Raw genomic sequence first — 20,000 nt, 5'->3', positions numbered from 1 at the left:
CAATAGGAGAGAGCGGCAACAGCACTGGTATAAGGTCTCATTACTTTTAATGAAGATAATTGTGTGTTATGCGTCTGCGACTTACTTTCACTTTCATATGCGGCAGTTTGCGCGTCAGCTTGCTGAAGAGATCTGCGGCGATGTGTGATGCAGTAGCGTTGTCATATCTGACTCTCACATGTTTCAGTTTTAGTATTTTGGGGAGAAGTAAAATTTATAGTTTCAACAACCAGATGCATTTAGACTGAGCATAGACAGTTTTGACTGGAATGCGTCCCAGACCATCTCCTGAAGTGGTTTGAGCGATCGGATTTAAATCCGTCTCAAATGCGTATTTAGGCATTTAGGCATTTAGACCTGGTCTTTTCACGATCGGATAGCTATCCGATCAGAGAAAATGCATGAAGTCACCAGGTGCAAACAGACCCTTTGACGTTCTTCAAGCGCTTAGATATACACGGGAGCGTTCGAAAGCAGGCGTCTATCAGAGGATCCCTAATATATGCTTTCAAATGCTCCCGTGTATATCTAAGCGCTCGGTGAAGAACGTCAAAGATGTCTACGACTGTCACATCAATGGTATAAAAGTGCGTCAAGACTTTGAACTTAAACGTGGCTGGGGCATCTATTTTACTCACACTGCTGTCCGCCATCCTGTTAATAACCTCTTTTTCTTAGGCTAGTTAACTTAAGTTCACGTTTCCCTCATTCATGTGTCGAGCACCGCCTTGAAGTAGGACGCTTTGAGCAAAGAAATCTATATATAGCGCTTTATTTTTTTTAATTAAAATATCGATATTTGGCGCAGCGATTCGATTCTCGTATCGCACAGAGAAGGATGACGATATATCGCCATATCGATATTTTGTCCCACCCCTAATCCTAACAAACCATACATCAAAGATTATTTATTCAGCTTTCTGATGTTGTATAAATCTCAATTTCAAATAAATTGACCCTTTCATATATTTATTTATTTATTTATTTTTGAGGTAAAATCCCTAGGCCACATTTAAAAAGGCCCAAAATCTAAAGAAAATAATGAATTATATTTCACATTAAGAAAATATAGCCTTTTTTTAGGACCATTCTAGTACATACATTATTGATATACTACTATAAATGAATACTTGAGAATTATATTAATTAATTTATTAATTAAGCGTTTTTACAGTAATGTAATGGGAAATTTGTAGGGTATTATACTTTGTTTTCATGAAAACTAACAGATTAATTTTTTTCTATGCAGAAAATATACTGTATATATATTTTATGTTTTGACTATGTGAATACATTTGAGGCATTTTAATTAATACTGCTCCAACTCATTCATCGCATTTAATTGTTTATATTTTACTAAATAAATGTTAATATGTATGTTAAGCTATTTTTACAAATGTTTATTTAATGATCATTACACCTCTAGTGGACAAAGACATATTGCTTTTTTGTTTGTTTTTAGTTGGATTTGCTAAAAACCAGGCGGTGTGTCAGAGCTCTGGACGATTCCTCTGCTTTCAGGACGCGGTGAGTGTGTGTGAGAGAGAGAGTGTTTATGAGTGTGTGTGTGACATGTACCACCTGTGATGTAAACGCGCTCCCAGCGCCACCGTGTGTTTGACAGGCCTGTCAGAGGAACTCGACTAATGACTGAACCGTGTGTGTGTGTGAAGGTAAAATAAGTTCATGTGTGCATGTGAATCTCGTTCCAGTGTGTGTTTGAGAGCTCGGCATCATGACGTCTGCCGTGTGGACTGTGATGTTCAGTACAGAAACACATGCTTCAGATTCAGTGCTGTGAGTGTAAGCCTCCCCTGCCGTGTGTGAAAGGCCTCCACAGGCTTCAGATCATGGGAAATTCACACACGCTTTTGTTTTTCTGTCATAATAGAGACTTTCCATTATATTCTGCTGTTTTTATACGGAGGCTTGTGCTGCCAGGGCAGGTTTTAATAATGAAGTGAAACTCAAATCTGTACGCTTGTGTTTTTGATTTAGTGTTGTAACATCCTGCAGTATCGTGCCCTCTGGCGCAGCGATGTGTCGCTCTCAGTGATGTTGTGTAATCAGATCCGTGATGGAGACACTGATGTTTCTGAGAGAGGCTCTCCTGCGGAGCCGCTGGAGCCGCTCGAGTCCAAGTCTGTCGCAAGAAAGAGCGTGAGACCCGAAACACAACGTGAACACGCTCGCCTCGCTCTCTCACTGCTTGACAGCATGAGAAAAACACTGATGTTTACAGAAAATAATATAGAAACATCACTGTTTCTCCATCATATGAGATCTGACAGAAGAGTGTGTTCAGCTGAAGCTTCAAAGCTCTTCCTGTGGCTGTAGTTTTACTTCCTGTTTGACAAGTGTGTGTCAAAGACATCTCATGTTTAACTGAAGCAAAAAGGCCTCCTTGCGTTATGTTGATAAAGATATCCATTAGCATTAGCATCTCAATGGCTGTTGATTTTAGGAGGAAACAGATATGAGCCATTTATACATTGCTTTCAATGATTTATCAGAATATGCAGCTACTTTTGAATGAACGGAGAAAGATGCTCTCTGGCAGCAGATTATTGTAGTTTCAACGTCAACCAGCAGGAGTGAACAGATGAAACTAACCTGAACTGAACATCTAATGAGGAAATTATATATATAAATGTTACGATTTTGGTCCATAAAGAAGACGAGGAGAAGAACGAGAGTTCAAATAACAGCAAAGCTTTAATAACTCAGAACAAAAGAGATATCATGTGACAGTGTGTACTAAAACACAAACAACACAGAGAACTGAAGGGCTTAAATACACAAGATAATGAACTCAAATGAAAAAAGATGTGCTCTGATTAAATAATAAATGATGAGCAGAAACGTAGGACACAAAAGTGTTTGAAAACCAAAACAGACTAAATGTGACGATATACACAATAATAACTACAGACATACTAATAATAACAAGAACAACAGCTAATTTGTCCATTAAACTCCAGAATGAAAGTATCTTCATGATGAGATATATTCCACTTTAAAAAATAATACATTTATATGATCCATATTTGTGAACATCTACTGTAAATATATCAGGATTGACTGTAAAACTGCAGCAACAATGATATTCACAATAAAAAAAACAGACAAAACAAGCTTGATTATGATTTATTAGCATGGTAATATATGCTAATATTCAATAAAATAATATATAATTAATAACAAGAAGGATGAAGATGGTTTTCTTGGTTTTTAATGTGCTTATAATATAATATAATATAATATAATATTATATTATATTATATTAGTTGTTTCTGTGTCGCTGTCCTCTGGATCACAGTGATGTCCAGTGTCTTTGATCTACAGTCACAGAAACATTATTAAGTTAGTTAACAGAGAAAATATCTCTATTTACAGTTTTAACACAGAAATGTGATCATTCACACACAAGCTGCAGGAGAGTCAGTAAAAACAGTCTCTGTTTCAGTGTCATTACAGGGTTTCAGTGAATCTGCTAACACAATTACTGCTGTAAACATTGAGTTCAATAAATACCCATAATCATCAGTTTCTGATCACTCACCTGTTCATAAATCACTGGATTAAACTCTTCCAGCAGACCTGTGAAATAGATCAATGTTAGATACTCACTTCTTCACTTATCTTATAGTTCATAATTATGAGATCATTTAATTCAGATACTCAAACACGTCATCCCAAACCCATCCGAGTATTTAGTGTAAAATATTACCTTTATTCTTCTTTTTCTTTCATACAGACTCTATAATAAGTGGAACTGCTATCAGGAGTAAAACCAAAGCCTCTGCAGTGACAGTAATCCCATCTGAACCTGAAAAACACAAGAGGAAACAGAAAATAAAAATAATGACTAAATCATAAGACAGATCTTATTGACAGACCTTTCACTTCCTGTTCTGACAGACGGTCAGATGTGTCAGGTGAGGAAATAACAGATATCATCCAGATATGAAGAATATTAAATGATTAAAAGATGTTGAGTATGAGAAAGAGATGAAGTGACCTATTGAGGAGATCTGATGGTCTGTGATTCTGCTGGACGGATTCATTTCTGATTCACTCCTGACTGAAAATGAGCTGATCGTTGAAACTTCAGTGGCATTTCTATCTGAAGGTTGAAAGGAAAATGTTATTACATTCATCTGAAATCTGCATATAACCATGAATTAATCAGTTCATTGATCTTTATATGAAGCTGCTGACAGATTTCCATCTAAATTTCTACTGTAGACACGTATGTCACATTAATCACTTACCCAGTTTAACCTTCAGAAACATCTCTGAGAAGATATCAGTTAAAGTCAAATAACGAGATAAAGGCCTCTCCACAACACACCAGTATTTTCCTTCATCCTCTGTGCTCAGATCAGTGATGGTCACGGTGAAAACTCTCTTCTTCTTGTCGTCAATCAGAGAGAATCTCTCGTCTTGAGCTGGAGATCCTGTTTTAACTATGGTGCTAGTTATCAATAAACACTCGCCTCTACAAAAATACTTTGGATTTGATTCATATCCAGATTCATATGGGCATCTGATATCAACTCTCTCTCCTCTGTATCCTGTAACTGTAACTCGAGCTTCTACAACAACAGCTGAAACACAAATATCATTATATAGAGCTGTTATGTGTGAGCAAGAGACATCAGCAGGCCAGAATAATAACTTACAAATATCATTCATATGAGTCTGATGATCATGTGATAATCAAGAGATCATGTCAAACTGTGTGTAAAAGAGCTCAGAGTCTCAAACTCACCTGTACAGATGCTGGAAAAGAGCAGCAGAACGTCCCACATGATCAACTTTGACAAGAGTTTCTCTAAAATAAAACACCAAACTCTGTGTGACAAACGTGACTCTCGTTCTCTTCCGTACTGAGTGAACAATGTGCAGCATCAGCAACTTATATTAACATTTACTTCCCCTTCTGTCTCTCTTACCACATCAGCTCTACAGGACATCAGAGAAGAGCACATTTGTGATGTTTCACAAGTGTCATATAGTCACTTGTCAGTCGTGGTACAGCGTTCCTCTCGTCTCCAACACTAAATTCACTATAATCACCTCAAATATGTATTTACAAACACATGCATTGATTTTAACACACTTGATCAAATTTCATGCACTGGATATAATATTTTTAGATCTCTTCTGGTGAAATACCGTCTCTCTCATGACATTGAGTGTCAAAAGACCTTCACTATGGCAAATCTAAATGAACTGACTTTATTCAAGTCTAAAATATTAGTAATTATTATAAAAATATTAACATCACTGAATCAAGCTGAATACATTAATTGATGTCAATGAAACTTCTATGGGTTAAATCTAGTAGAAACGGCTCTTAAAGGGGCTCTATGTAATCACAGCTAGTGGTTGAAATGGGTACTGCAGTCCAAATCAATATATTGTTTGCCGCGCCCCCTCCTCCTCAGACTGGATGCTTTCTTGAGTTGCCAGTTGGAAGACAAGTGGACTGGCAACCACAGGGTGGCGAAATACTATTGGGTAAATTGGCAAAGTCCGGTCTTGCAGAATTTCTGACACAGAACGCAAATTTCTAAGTGAAATAACTGGCTGTAGCAATGGTTTTCAGAGAAACGAGTATGTGAACTCAACTTATCTGCAAACATATTATGATATTTTTATGCTTTAGTACAGTCAAAAACTTACAGCTGTAAAGTATAGAGTACCTCAGAATGAAAAATGCCTAAAATAGTGGAAACAAACATCAAACATGTTCATTTGTGCCCATTTGTGAAAAGTCTTGAGGATGTAAAGCAACTGATTCCTTACAACATGAGAAAATAACCCAGTATTACACTTCATCTTTACTGCATCACTGAGGATTGAGAAACAAACAAGATCATGTTGCAGTGATGCACGCTGTCAAGACTTCATAATGACTCAACTGACAGATAAAGTTGTGAATTTACTCATGCACAAAACTAGAATATCACATAAAACACTTGTGAATAAAGCAGCGTTTTCATCAGTGAGACGAAGAGAACAAAACGATCACTTCCTGATAAATGGACGGCAAATATCAAACTGGAAGTTGCTGCAGTACACTGCGTTCCAAATTATTATGCAATTGACATATCAGTAAGATTTCAGTAGAATAAACATTCAGATTTTAGTTTTTCTAAGAAAATTTTTGTTTGTTTATTTATCCATGACTTTTTAGATAACTGGTATCAATCTCAGACAAAATAATTTGTCAGATCTATGGAAACCCTACTTAGAGGTTGTTCCACATTATTAAGCAAGTCACAGTTCTCATGCAATATGGGGAGGAAGAAAGATCTTTCTAAAGATGAAAAGCATGAAATGGTGCAATGTTGTGCAAAAGGCATGAAAACAACTAATATTGTGTGAAACTGAATGGAGATTATCAAATTATCATAAGATTTGTGAATGATTTAGAGCACAGCAGAACTCGGTCAGATAAAGGCTTATTAATGAAAGTTCCTGTCAAAAAAATGTATTGTATTAAAAGGGCAGCTATAAAAGAGCCAGTGTTGAGCAGCAAACAGGTATTTGAAGCTGCTGGTGTCTCTGGAGTCTTGAGAACCTCACCATGCAGGCTGGCAGTTGTGCTTAAAGATGCATTTTAGACACCACTAACCAAACCTAACAAAGAGAAACATCTACAGTGGGTGTAGAAATACATTTTCAAACAGTTTTATTGCTGTGGTGTTTTTTTGCAGCATGGGATAGTGCATAGTGCATTGTACAATAGTGCATTGTATTATGCACTATCCTCCTTTTTATACTATAGCTGAAAATGGCCAGTTATGAACTCCACATATCTTGCAAAAGTCATTTTAATACCCTCCATTTCACTTCCCAATAATCCAGCACAAATCTTCACCCAGCAGCTCCTTGCTGACGTCACAGTCTTGTTGGAACGTGGTGGCCATTCACCAACCGTCCAGAAATCCATCAATTTAGACCATCCATTGTAGTATGGCATTAGTCAGTGAATAAAACTATTTAAAAATGAGTCTTCATGTATTTCTACACCCACTGTAAATGTTTCTCTTTGTGAGCTTTGGTTTGGAGGGCCTGAAATGCATCTTTACGCACAACTGCCAGCCTGCATGGAGAGTTTCTTGAGACTCCAGAGGCACCAGCAGCTTCAAATACCTGTTTGCTGCTCAACACTGGCTTTTTTTATAGCTGCCCTTTTAATACAATTCATTTTTTTGGCAGGAACTTTCCTCAATTTGCCTTTATCTGACCGAGTTCTGCTGTGCTCTGAATCACTCACAAATCTTATGATAATTCGATAATCTCCATTAAGTTTCACACAATATTAATTGTTTTCATGCCTTTTGCACAACATTGCACCATTTCATGCTTTTCATCTTCAGAAAGATCTTTCTTCTTCCCCATATTGCATGAGAACTGTGGCTTGCTTAATAATGTGGAACAACCTCTAAGTAGGGTTTCCATAGATCTGGCAAATTATTTTGTCTGAGATTGATACCAGTTATCTAAAAAGACATGGATAAATAAACGAACAAACATTTTCTTAGAAAAACTAAAATCTGAATGTTTATTGTACAGAAATCTTACTGATTTGTCTCTTGCATAATAATTTGGAACGCAGTGTAGAAGCCTCTGTATATAATAATTTTGTATATAATAAATTAATTGCGCCTCAGAGCGAGCAGATGAAACACACTAAAGTTATGTTGTGTGTGTGTGTGTGTGTGTGTGTATGTGTTTGTGTGTTTGAGTCACACCGGCCTCATGATCCTGAAAACCCCCTCACACTCATCCTCAAGTAATTCCATTAGTTCTGTTGACTTTACTCAGATACTGGCTTGTTTTATGGCTGCTGTCTGCGGGTCGGGTATTTCGGAGGGATTTTTCCGTGCGCTGGTTTCCAGAGGGCCAGAATCAGCCCTCCTTGAGGTTTACAGGAACGCCAGGAATTCTGCTCAAGCTGCCGTGACTGTAAACGCACAGACAGTGCTTCATTTTTTGAGACGTGACCAGAAAAATGACCGAATGCATGTTTTTATCCTGATCCAGATTATTTTATATGTTTAAATGTGAGGAAGTACAGCCATCTTGATGAATATTTTCAGTTAATATGCCAGTAACAGATTGAGGTTGTTAATCTGAAGTAGAGTTTAATTCATATTTGTGATGATGTCACTGTGTTTCAGGATGATGTCATGAGGCCTCAGAGAGTTCGGCTACAGCATGAAGCTGCCGCCGTCAATCCCACCGCCGTGAGTCCGGATGCTTTAATACTTTTATTTGTGCATCAATTTGATCAAAAGTGACATTTATAATATTTCTATTTCAAATAAATGCTGTTCTTTTGAACTTTATGTTCATCAAAGAATCCTGAAAAACAAAATATCATGGTTTCCCACAAAAATAACAACATTGATAATAATTATAAGTGTTTCTTGGGCATCAAATCAGAATATTAGAATGATTTCTGAAGGATCATGTGACACTGAAGACTGGAGTAATGATGCTGAATAAATTACAGTTTACTATATATTCTCATAGAAAACAGTTATTTTACAGTGTAATAATATTTCTCAATATTTGAAATATGTACCACATTCATATACCATGACAAAAACACAGTTTAATGTTATTTTTTTTCATATGCAGCAGCAGTTATTTTTACAGTCAGTGTTTTGTGAGGGTTTGGTTTGTTGCTCTGACCTCTGACCTCGGGTCACAGCGGGCGTAACGGCGTCAGACTGAAGTCCTGCGGCGCTAAACAAACAGAGAAATACAGAGCTGAGATTAGACGAGCACGAGTCGAGCGCTGCCGCAGAGACGCCCGCTGTCTGATCGCGACAGAGAGGAAATGAGACGAGTGTGTGTGTGTGTGTTTGATCAGCCCTGTCACTGCTGTAATGATGGTTCCTGTCTGTAATCCATCTTAAACACACTTGTATGTGTATGAAACATTTACAGTATATCTTGTATCATATTTTACATATTGTCAGATGATCAACATTAACACTAATGTCTCGTGTGTTTTGTCAGATTGTTGGTTGTAAAGTGTGTCGAGTTCCTGAAGGCTCCACTGAGCGCTACACCAGGTGGATCAACTCTCTGAGTCCAGAGCAACTCCTCACACAGGTGACACACACACACACATCAGAGGGATTAAATAAATGCACTCTCTTTTATAAATGCATCTTATTGTGCATGATTCATTCATGCATGTTTTGTTAATCCAAATATCAAAAGTTGATCTTCCAGTTAAATTGCAGACTCTTTAGCCGCATTTACACTGCAGGTCTTGATTCTCAAGTCTGATTTGAATTTTTATGCATTTTTTTTTTGAGGACCAGCTTACATCTTATTTTAAAAGTGACCCATCTCCAATATCTGCATTTACACTAATCATGCGAAACAACCCAAAGTAGACGTACTGACCCCAAAAAAAAAGCTTAGGCCGAAAAGGACGTAAATAAACGTCATGATTTGCAGTAGACACAGACAAGATGATAAAACAAGCTTTTGCTTTCCGCACCATCTTTAAAGGTCAGAAAACATTGGTCTCTTAAAGGATTAGTTCACTTCAGAATGACAATTTCCTAGTAATTTACTCACCTGCATGTCATCCAAGATGTTCGTGTCTTTCTTTCTTCAGTCGAAATGAAATGAAGGTTTTTGAGGAAAACATTCCAGGATTTTTCTCCATATAGTGGACTTCACTGGGGTTCAACGGGTTGAAGGTCCAAATGTCAGTTTCAGTGCAGCTTCAAAGGGCTCTACATGATCCCAGACGTGGAATAAGAGTCTTATCTAGAGAAACCATCGCTCATTTTCTAAAAAATAATAACAATTTATACACTTTTTAACCACAAACGATCCTCTGCGATGTGCCACGCATTACGTAATCACGTTGGAAAGGTCACGTGTGATGTCCCTGATGGATTCTGACTTCCGTTTGGATGCTGTCCTGTTCCAGTCTCCATAGGAACACATTGCTAAAATGTGGTAAAAAGAGCGACTGAATTACTTAAACAGAAACTTTCTGAACATTCCTGAGTCTCTCCATCAGTGTCGACTCCGGTTTGAACAATGTGAGGCTGAACACCGTTACTGACAATCCTCATTTTGGCTGCGTGAGATTCTCCAGCTTTGTTGTTGTCGAGCTGTTAAAGCTCCGCCCTCTTCTGGAGCAGCAGCTCATTTGCATTTAAAGGGACACACACAAAAACAGCGTGTTTTTGCTCACACCCAAATAGGGGCAAATTTGACCAGCTATAATAAATGATCTGTGGGGTATTTTGAGCTGAAACTTCACAGACATATTCTGGAGACACCAGAGACTTATATTACATCTTGTGAAAGGCGCATTATAGGTCCTCTAAAACCATTTTCATAGGTTTATAGTTACATTATCAGCTTGAAAAATACGCTAATTTGACTAAAAACACTCAAGACTGGAAATGTAAAGGAAAATTTCACTTTGAGTTGGTTGAGGCTTCCATGTTCAGGAAAAAGAGGGATAGAGCACTTTATTAGGGAAGTAAAGAGGGTTGATTTGAAGAATGAGTGTGTGTGTGTGTGTGTCTGTCTCTCTTTTATGACAGTCCGTTTGATCTCTCTCAGCGTGTGTCGGCAGGATGTGTGTAGGTGTGTGTCAGGAAAGGCGAGGCGTGTTGTGTTTTGAGAGGTCGCGTGCCTCGCGGTCAACAGGTCGCCACAGAAACAGGATGTGTACCTGAAGACAGATATTTCCACGGAAACAGGGAGCATAGCGCATCCACACGCGCTGGCGGGAAACGGATCCCGAGGGTCGTGAGGTCAGAGTGATGCGTGGAACGTTCCAGATGCCCAAATCATCCAAAAACCCTCACATTATGAACCGAGAGAGAGAGTTATGAGTGGTGTTTTCAAACTCTAGTAAGCCCTTAGTAACACCCTAGCAACCCCTCACAACAGCAACCGTCCTCAGAATCATTATAACAGCACTGGGCACTCATCATGTCAGTAAACACTCCTTTAATGTGTTTCCTGATGCTTTTCTGCTCTGATTTTCTCCTCCACATGTTCTTGTTCATTGAGAAGGGAGTCGTGTTTCTCTTGGGTGTGTTTGTGCATTCCAGCCGAGGTTATCCAGTGAAACACACACACACACACACACACACACACATATCCAGTGGGCAACATCTCTGAGCCGTTACGACACACTCGACCAGCTCAGTGTCAGTCTCTGAACACACACACTCTCACACACGTGACCTTTGAGGCTGGATTAGTGAGATCAACAGGTTTTAGTAAGAATATTTGTACCTTGTGATGTGATTTTAGGCTTCACTGACAGCGAAGCAAGTGCACACTGATCTCAGCGCTCTGCTTACTTTCTTTGCTCTGTGAAATATCACTGATTTCATCCCTTTTGCCATCTTTGAAATATTCCTCTTTCCTCACTCCATCGTTTACAAACAGAAAGACAGTGAGGGAGTGTGTGTGTGTGTGTGTCTCGCCCTGATCTTAACTCTCAGACGAGCACAAGCAGCCAAAGTAAACTCATTAGAGTGTTGAGAACATGTTAATGCTTTTATCTTAACCAGACGCTGATGTGTGACGGGATTCGGTCTGTTTTGTCCATCTAAACTGGAAGCAAAAATGCTGAATAACATAGTCCCATCTTTAATGTTTAATACACGTTTATTTTACTTATTTATTTAAAAAAGAGACAGTGTACATTAATCAACATTCATGAATGTAAATTTAGGCTTATACAATCAAATATAATACAATCAAACATTATAAACAGTCCTTTAGAAAAGAACATATCAACTGTTTTTGACAGATTGAGCCATGATGTGACTTTTGCCATAACATCTGTTAACTTATTTGCATCATCATCTGCTTTTTTACCATGTGTGAAAATGACTGTATCATCAGCATACGTTATGATATTGCATTGTTGACACACCAATCATTAATATGCATGCTAAAGAGAACCAGGCCCAATATGGACTCTTGTGGAACAGCAGTTGATTGTGGTGAAGGACTTTGCACCAGTGAGATTAAAGGGACAGTTCACCAAAAAAAAAAGAGCATTTGAAGAATGTTGGTAATCAAACAGTTGACTTCCATAGTAGGAAAAAAATGTGGATGAAAAAAATGTCTACAGTCAGCTGTCTGGTTGCCAACATTCTTCAAATGAACTTTTTTGGTGTTCAACAGAAGAAAGAAACTCATTTGGGTTTAGAACAAATGAAGGGTGAGTAAATGATGACAGAATTTTCATTTGTGGTTGATCTAAACCTTTAAAGGGGTCATGAACTGCGTTGTTTTATTGTTTTATAATGTTTCCTGGTGCATTTATAATGTTAGTATGCTTTTTACATCAGAAATTGTCATAATTTAGAAATAAAAGGCATTTTTTCTACCCTGATTTTAGCCCTGTGATTTGAACACTCTGTTTTAAGGGGCGTGTCTCTGTGAGACTTCAGTGTAAACGCCCACTGCTGTGATTGGCTAATTTTCCATTCGAAATAGCCAAGTATTACTCTCTCTTTTATTGCGTTTTTACTATTACAGCTCTCAAGTTTAACTAATCGTGAAAAGTGCTGCATTACATTTAGATCTAAGGCATTATATTTAGATTGTGGCATGAAAGGTTGCAGTGATGAACATTGTATAGCCGATCACAGACATGTTGTTGAGCGCATGAAAGCAGTGATCTCGTCATTGCAACTCAATTTCTGCACACTAACAAATGCTTTCATCTTCACTAACAGTGCAAACGCGATATAACTAAGAGATTCATTGAATAAAACGGGAGTTTTGCGCATCAGTCACTGATAAACTCGCGCTGTTTGATTGACAGCTCCAGCGATTGTAAAGGGAGCGTTCTTTGATCGCTTTCTTTATATAATTTAATCACCTTTAAATAACAGATTATTTTCATCCCACTAAGAGAAACAACACATGTTGACGTTTAGTCACGGGTTTGATAAAGAACATCTGACTGTACATGAATCATTAATATCAGATCAGGCATTAGAATCAACACAGTTACTGACATGTTGTTGCATTACTGTCGAGTCCAGGCACTGCACAATATTTTGTAATCCTCAACAGCATGTTTATTGCTTGGTAACTTGCTGGTCTGGTTTAGCACCATGTAGGCCTATGTTACTTAGGCTACCTGTTCTATTGCATGTCATGCATGAATCGGTGGTCGGGGCTAAACAGGCAGTGATGAAGTAGGTGTTAATCTTCTTCTGCAGAGGCGGTGCTTGTTGCCCTTTGACGTCATAGATCCACACTTTGTAAATTCTGTCGTTTGCTGGGTCTGGTGTCAATTAAAGCTTTTATTGGACTAACAAGGAAGTTTTCAGCTCTAAAACTTACAGGATATTCTTATAGTATGATGACCTCTTATATGTCAAAAGCTCAAGGAAAATTTGATTTCTCAGTTCATCACCCCTTTAATAGAGACCAAACGATTGATTTTTATTTTTTTGTTGTTGTTTTATCATGTTGTGCTGTTTATTTGTCTTCAATAGTGCATTTGTGTTGTTCACTTGGTTTCTGTTTTATATACAATGTGCTGTAGCTCCGCCCACAGTGAAATCTCATTGGTATAAAAACACTCTTTACATAACTGTATATTAAGCATAAAACATGCTCTGATTGGCTCTGATTAGTCTTTACAGTAAGATTACCTCATTCTGTGTGGCTATTTAAACTGAAAGAAGTTTAAAGGAGACCTGTTATGCCCCTTTTAACAAGATATATAAGTCTCTCTAGAATGTGTCTGTGAAGCTTCAGCTCAAAATACCCCACAGATCATTTATTATACCATGTTGTAAACTCCCATTTTTGAGTGGAAGGAAAAACATACTGTTTTTGTGCATGTGTCTTTAAATGCAAATGAGCTGCTGCTCCCTCTCCCCTTTCCAGGCGGAGCCTGTACAGCTTATGCCTTGGATACTCTGCCCTGTAAAACGAACAAAACATCTGCTTGGTGTTCATTATCATCTATATCGCAGCCACGCACTTCATCTTGAAAGTTTATAGTCCGTATGCGTTTTAAAGCTATATCAGTCTAAATTTATCATTTTCTGAGCGACACACCTGAAGCACGCGCACAGAAAGCTGCCTCTCAGACGGCACGTCCTGTGAGTATTACACTGCTCTTTCATTTCTTATTGTGTTTAAACTGTCAAAAACACACAAAGTTCACAAACACACTGGGTTATGTCTCTGAACGTAAACAGCAGGGACACAAATCACATGTGTATATTAGATCTGTGGCTCATTTTCTTCAAAAATCAAACTAATCCACTGCGTCTTCAGCGGCTCTGATGTCCGGGTTAAATGACTGTTATGATCACTCTTACTTCCAACAACAAAACATCTCAATTGCTTACGAGACATTCTTGTCGCTACAGAGACAATGGCGGACTGTGTACAACTCGCTCAGGGCGGGTCTATGCTAATACCACATTGTCCATCAGCAGTCGTGGGCGGGGCCTGTGCAACGTGACGTCACAGTGCACAGAAAATGAAAACGGCTTGTTCTATGTTTTATGGGGATTAAAAAAGATATTTTTTATCACTATAGGGTGGTTGTGTTCACACACTACCAACACATTTATGTTGAATTTTGCATAATAGGTGCTCTTGAATGGGTCCCTGTCTGAATAGAAGTATTAATTTCCTTCAAAGGTCTACACCTCTCACGGGCCGACGGTCATCATGCCCACATGGTTCTGCTCCCGCGACTGGTTCCAGACAGTCGGTCGGTTTGACGAGGGAGGAAAGGTGAGGCTCTTCTGCTGAAACACACGTACATCCCTCGAGCCGCCGCTGATCTGTACTCTCTCTCTCTCTCAGGGCGTTCCTGAGGATCTGCTCTTCTTCTACCAGAGTCTTTGTCGCGGGGGGACTGTGGTCCGAGTGGACGAGTGTTTGCTGGTTTATCGATATCATGAACATGCGGCAACACATTCTGTGCTGGAGTGAGTCGCTTACAATCACTGATTATCATCATATTTTACAGATATGCAGTGAAATTGAATCAGGACGTTCTTCTGCTCATGTGTTTTATAACGATTTCAGCCGAAATCTTACATGTGTTAATAGAATCTATTAGTGGGAAATGTCAAGATCCTCATATTCTCACGGGTCTCTTCAGTGTGTGTGTGTGTGTGTTATCTGTCTCTTTGTGGAATGACTGGCATCTTCCCGCTATGTGTGTCTGGAATTCCACACATTTTCACGCCGTCTGTCCAACAGGCCACAGCTGGACGTCAAACCCCAGCGTCCTCTCATTACATGTGTGTGTGTGTGTTCAGGGTTGATTTATGTATTTTAGTGTTTTATGATGCTCTCAGTTTAGGGACGTATGCAGAATGAATGGAAAGAATGCTCTTTAAATAACCCAAAACCAGTTTCTCCTTCCTCCGATGTCCCTGAAGTCATGGATAGATGATCTTCATCACACTCATCCTCATGTTTGTTAACCGTCTCTGTCCTCCTGCTCTCAGAGACACCATCTGGGACCTCCGCGTGGGCTTCCTGCAGGAGCGAGTGCTCAGCCAATGGGAATCGTTCACTATATGGAACGCTGGAAAACAGGGACGGAAACTGTACCGCAGCTTGAGTCCCACCAATCAGAAGAAGGTGACGGCTCAGAACACAGAGCGCTGGATGTCTCCACAGGATTATAGATGTAATGTCAGGACACACAGGAGAGGGACTTTAAAATACTTAAATGATATTTAATTCAATAATAATTAATTAGTTATTAAACTATTAATTAACTAATTAAATAGTATTATTAATAATTATAATGATTACTTAAATACTACAAGAGATTTAAAAATTACTAAAATAAATAATTAATTAAAATAACTGAATTTATTATTATTAATTAGTTAAAATACAGAAGGGACTTAAAAATACTTAAATAATAATAATTTAAAATAATTGAAATGAATTAATTATTAGTAGTATTTAGTTAAAATACTAAAGGAGCTTAAAATACTAAAATAAATAACTATTAATAACTAATTAAAATTGTATAATGATAATAATAAGTATTGTTATTAATCAGATAAATACTCAAATAAATTAATAATTAAAAGTATTATTATCAGTCAAAATAGTGAAGAGACTTAAAATACTAAAATATAAATTAATTATAATAAATTAAAATAATTAAAATAATTAAATTATTATTTATATAAAATACTGAAGGGACCTAAAAAATAAATAATCATAACTAATTAAAAATAATAAATTATTATTATTATTATTATTATTATTATTATTATTATTGTTGTTTTTTTTGTTGTTAATACATTAAATACTAAATTAAATAATCATAAAATCATCAAAAAATTATTATTATTAAACTATTAATTAACTAATAAACTATTATTAATAATAACTAATAAATAATAATACATTTTTTTAAAAAGTACTAAAATAAATAATAATTAAAAATAATTAAAAGAAATGAATGATACATTGAAGGGACTTAAAATACTAAAATAAATAAACAATCATATTGAAATTATAATAATAAAAATAAACAGTAATATTGAAATAACGACAATAATAATTAGTTAAAATACTAAACAGAGACAAAAAATACTAAAATAATAATTAATTACAAATAATTAAAATAAATGAATAATTAAAAGTATTATTATTAATTAGTTAAAATACAGAAGGGTCTTAAAATACTTAAATAAATAACTAATAATAATTAATTAAAAATGATCATAAATGTATAATGATAATAATAATTGTTATTAATCAGATAAATACTAAAACAAATTATTAATTAAAATGCTTATTATCAATCAAAATATTGAATGGATATTAAAATATTAAAATACAAATAAATTATAATAAATAAAAATAATAATTTAAAAATTAATTTTAAATAATTCAAATAAATGAATTATTATTTTGTTAAAATACTGAATGGACCTAAAATAAATAAATAATCATAACTAATTAAAAATAATCAAAATCAATTATTATTGTTGCTGGTTTTGTTTATTAGGGCAATTTTCAATTCTAGTAACCCCTTATCAACTGCCTAATAACACCCTAGCAACTACCCAGAACACCCAACTGAGCTGCAGTGATTGTAAGTGAATTAATATGTGAAGTGTGTGTGTGTGTGTGTGTGCAGGTGAAAGCGTTCTGTGACGTGGATGAAAACAAAATTCAGAAGGGCTTTTACACATACGAGGAGTCAAAGGTGAGAGACATGAATGTGTCAATATAGATTATAATAATATATCTTAAGATTGTTTATACCATCATGAAGCATTAGGCATAGTGTAATACAGGGATATGATTGGCAGTAGTAATAGTGCATGTTATATGTAATAAGAATAACTGCATATTAAACATGCATTTTTCAATAATTGCATATTTGTAAACTTCTTTAAACATTATTTTTAGTTGGCGCTATGACTTTAATGTTCACTGAATTCAAAGAGAGTTTCGCACCAAAGAAAACGATCCACTGAAATGATCTGAATGTGAGAACTGGACGTCTTCATGGGAACGTGCTTGATGTGAATCTAGAATAGTGATTAGTTATGCAAATGTAATGCTAGTAATGAATCAACGTTTATGCCTAGACACAGATCAGCTGTTTTCAGAACAACACGCCGTGACTAATTAATTTCCTGGAAAATCCATCATTATCCTCATTAGCTTGATGAGAATCAGACGAAGGATCACACGGCGCAGCAGCCAAAACACTGGAGGATAATATCAGGAACATTCCCGCAGGATCATCAGTTATCTCCTCTGAACACGCTTCACACTTCAGAGCCGTAATGACACTGATGAGACTGTGATTAACACACACTCTCCATTTCTGTTTCCCTCAGGAGCGGCCGAAGCCCAAGATTCCCATCCTGCACTTCAGCAACGCATCGCCGCCGTTTATCGTGTGTGTGAAGCTGGTGAGTGTGTGTGTCTCAGACCTTAATTTGAGCTTTCTAGCACACAGGAAATGACTTTTCTCTGACACACACACACACATGCTCGTGTCCAAATGACCGTGAGGCTCGTATCAATCTCAATCATCATGTGCGTTTCCCGCTAATGAAACTCCAGCGGGATCAGATATTATCACACACACACAGCTGTTTCTGCATCGCTTAATATTGCATACAATGTGGATTCTAGTGAGCCGCCCAGTCGTCTGTGCCCTACATAGGCAACACCTTAACTGACGTGAACCGCCATCAGTGACTGATTTGAGACGCTCCTCATGCCACACAATAATCACATTATCTGATGCCAACAACGCTAAGCTGAATTAACATATTAATACATAAATTATTGTAGTAGGTTGCCCAATATTTGTGAATTTATACATTTTTATTTATATATACACTATTGCAGTGCATTATGGGATTGTCTAGTTTAGCCCCGTTCACTTTGCAGGTGTCTCTCTGTAGGATATGACACATGGAGTCCTGGAGGAAAACCTGCTGTCGCTGCAGCTTAAAGAGGGAATCCATTACTACCATTTCAACTGAAGACGGAGCGTGTCCGGCAGGTTTGGGCTGCACTAGGATGACCTACAAAGACAGTCAGACCTCAGGTACTGTGGGACCTGCAGACGAGTGACGGACTAATAAAGGGACCGAATAATGTCTTAATTAAGATCTATGAATCTTTTCTGTAAAGTTAGAGGCTGGAAAACATCATCAGCTCAGTGTGAAACTACAGAAGTTGACAAATCCTTATCTGAATGTTTAAAGGATTAGTTCACTTTCATATTAAAATTTCCTGATAATCTACTCACCCACGTCATCCAAGATGTTCATGTCTTTCTTTCGTCAGTCGAAAAGAAATTAAGGTTTTTGATGAAAACATTCCAGGATTTTTCTCCATATAGTGGACTTCAATGGACTCCAAACGATTGAAGGTCAAAATTACAGTTTCAGTGCAGCTTCAAAGAGCTTTAAACGATACCAGACGAGGAATAAGGGTCTTATCTAGAGAAACCATCGCTCATTTTCGGAAAAAACAAAAATAAATTATATACGTTTTAACCATAAATGCTCATCTTGAACTAGCTCTCTTCTTCTTCTCTATTTGAATTCCAGCAGTGTAGACACTGCTAAGTGTATTACTGCCCTCCACAGGTAGTGCAAGTATATTACAATTAGTTCAAACTTTGACCTGTGGAGTGACCAATGCTAGTGTTTCTAACGTTTTTAAGAATGATTTTAACATGATTTAGCATGTTGTTAGCATGCTTTTAGCATGTTTTAACTCGTTAGCACATTGCTAGCCTGTTTTAACAAGTCGATAATGTAATTCTGCATGTTTGAGCATGTTCAGACTCATTACTAACATATTTTAGCATTATGCTAGTATGTTTCTATCATGTTTTAACACATTGCTAGTATGTTATAGCATGTTGCTAATAATACACTAGCATGTTTTACCACATCGCTAACATAATTTTGCATGTTTTGAGCACACATTGCTAGCATATTTTAGCACAATGCTGGTGTTTTTAGCATATTTAAGCACGTTTCTATCATGATTTGGCTTGTTGTTAGGATCCTTCTAGCATGTTTTAACTCGTTAGCACATTGCTAGCCTGTTTTAACAAGTCGATAATGTAATTCTGCATATTTTGAGCATGTTCAAACTCATTACTAACATATTTTAGCACAATGCTAGTATGTTTCTATCATGTTTTAACACATTGCTAGTATGTTATAGCATGTTGCTAATAATATGCTAGCATGTTTTAACATGTTGCTAACATAATTTTGCATTTTTCAAGCATGTTCAAACACATTACTAGCATATTTTAACACAATGCTAGTGTTTCTAACATTTTTAAGAATGATTTTATCATGATTTAGCATTTTGTTACCATGCTTCTAGCATGTTTTAACTTGTTAGCACATCGCTAGCCTGTTTTAACAAGTCGATAATGTAATTCTGCATGTTTTGACCAT

The 20,000-nt window shown here is 36.9% G+C and overlaps 3 protein-coding genes across 17 annotated transcripts in view; 1 reads left to right on the top strand and 2 right to left on the bottom strand.

The window, feature by feature from the left end:
* Positions 1-4,928, bottom strand: part of LOC125271295 (CMRF35-like molecule 8) — an 18,075-nt gene extending 13,147 nt beyond the window's left edge. Inside the window, exons 1-4 of one of the 3 annotated variants that reach the window (XM_048195378.1) lie at positions 4,775-4,928; positions 4,275-4,610; positions 4,022-4,126; positions 3,756-3,829 (exon numbers count right to left, since the gene is read on the bottom strand). In XM_048195378.1, coding sequence (XP_048051335.1) covers positions 3,756-3,829; positions 4,022-4,126; positions 4,275-4,610; positions 4,775-4,814 — 555 coding nt within the window. In that variant the 5' untranslated portion in view covers positions 4,815-4,928. Of the gene's footprint in view, positions 1-3,741; positions 3,830-4,021; positions 4,127-4,274; positions 4,611-4,774 lie in introns of all 3 variants that reach the window. The other 2 variants (XM_048195380.1, XM_048195379.1) reach the window with 2 other exon arrangements.
* Positions 1-20,000, top strand: part of b3gntl1 (UDP-GlcNAc:betaGal beta-1,3-N-acetylglucosaminyltransferase-like 1) — a 44,592-nt gene that overhangs the window by 23,077 nt on the left and 1,515 nt on the right. For 8 of the 11 annotated variants that reach the window (XM_048195277.1, XM_048195276.1, XM_048195283.1 and 5 more), the window contains 9 exons: positions 1,463-1,527; positions 8,199-8,264; positions 9,046-9,141; positions 14,707-14,802; positions 14,875-14,999; positions 15,528-15,663; positions 17,189-17,257; positions 17,901-17,975; positions 18,477-18,622. In XM_048195277.1, the coding sequence (XP_048051234.1) occupies positions 1,463-1,527; positions 8,199-8,264; positions 9,046-9,141; positions 14,707-14,802; positions 14,875-14,999; positions 15,528-15,663; positions 17,189-17,257; positions 17,901-17,975; positions 18,477-18,557 (809 nt within the window). In that variant the 3' untranslated portion in view covers positions 18,558-18,622. Of the gene's footprint in view, positions 1-1,462; positions 1,528-8,198; positions 8,265-9,045; positions 9,142-14,706; positions 14,803-14,874; positions 15,000-15,527; positions 15,713-17,188; positions 17,258-17,900; positions 17,976-18,476; positions 18,826-20,000 lie in introns of those variants that run through there. The other 3 variants (XM_048195278.1, XM_048195280.1, XM_048195279.1) reach the window with 3 other exon arrangements.
* Positions 2,697-20,000, bottom strand: part of LOC125271244 (polymeric immunoglobulin receptor-like) — a 477,349-nt gene continuing 460,045 nt past the window's right edge. For all 3 annotated transcript variants that reach the window (XR_007185543.1, XM_048195296.1, XM_048195298.1), the window contains one exon: positions 2,697-3,339. The gene's annotated coding sequence lies outside the window, so the exon portion shown is untranslated. The remainder of the gene's footprint in view (positions 3,340-20,000) is intronic.

The sequence above is a fragment of the Megalobrama amblycephala genome, linkage group LG7 (assembly GCF_018812025.1).
Source record: "Megalobrama amblycephala isolate DHTTF-2021 linkage group LG7, ASM1881202v1, whole genome shotgun sequence".
NCBI lineage: Eukaryota > Metazoa > Chordata > Actinopteri > Cypriniformes > Xenocyprididae > Megalobrama > Megalobrama amblycephala.
The sequence above is the reverse complement of the archived record's forward strand: the minus strand, read 5'-3'. Positions and strand labels throughout refer to the sequence as shown.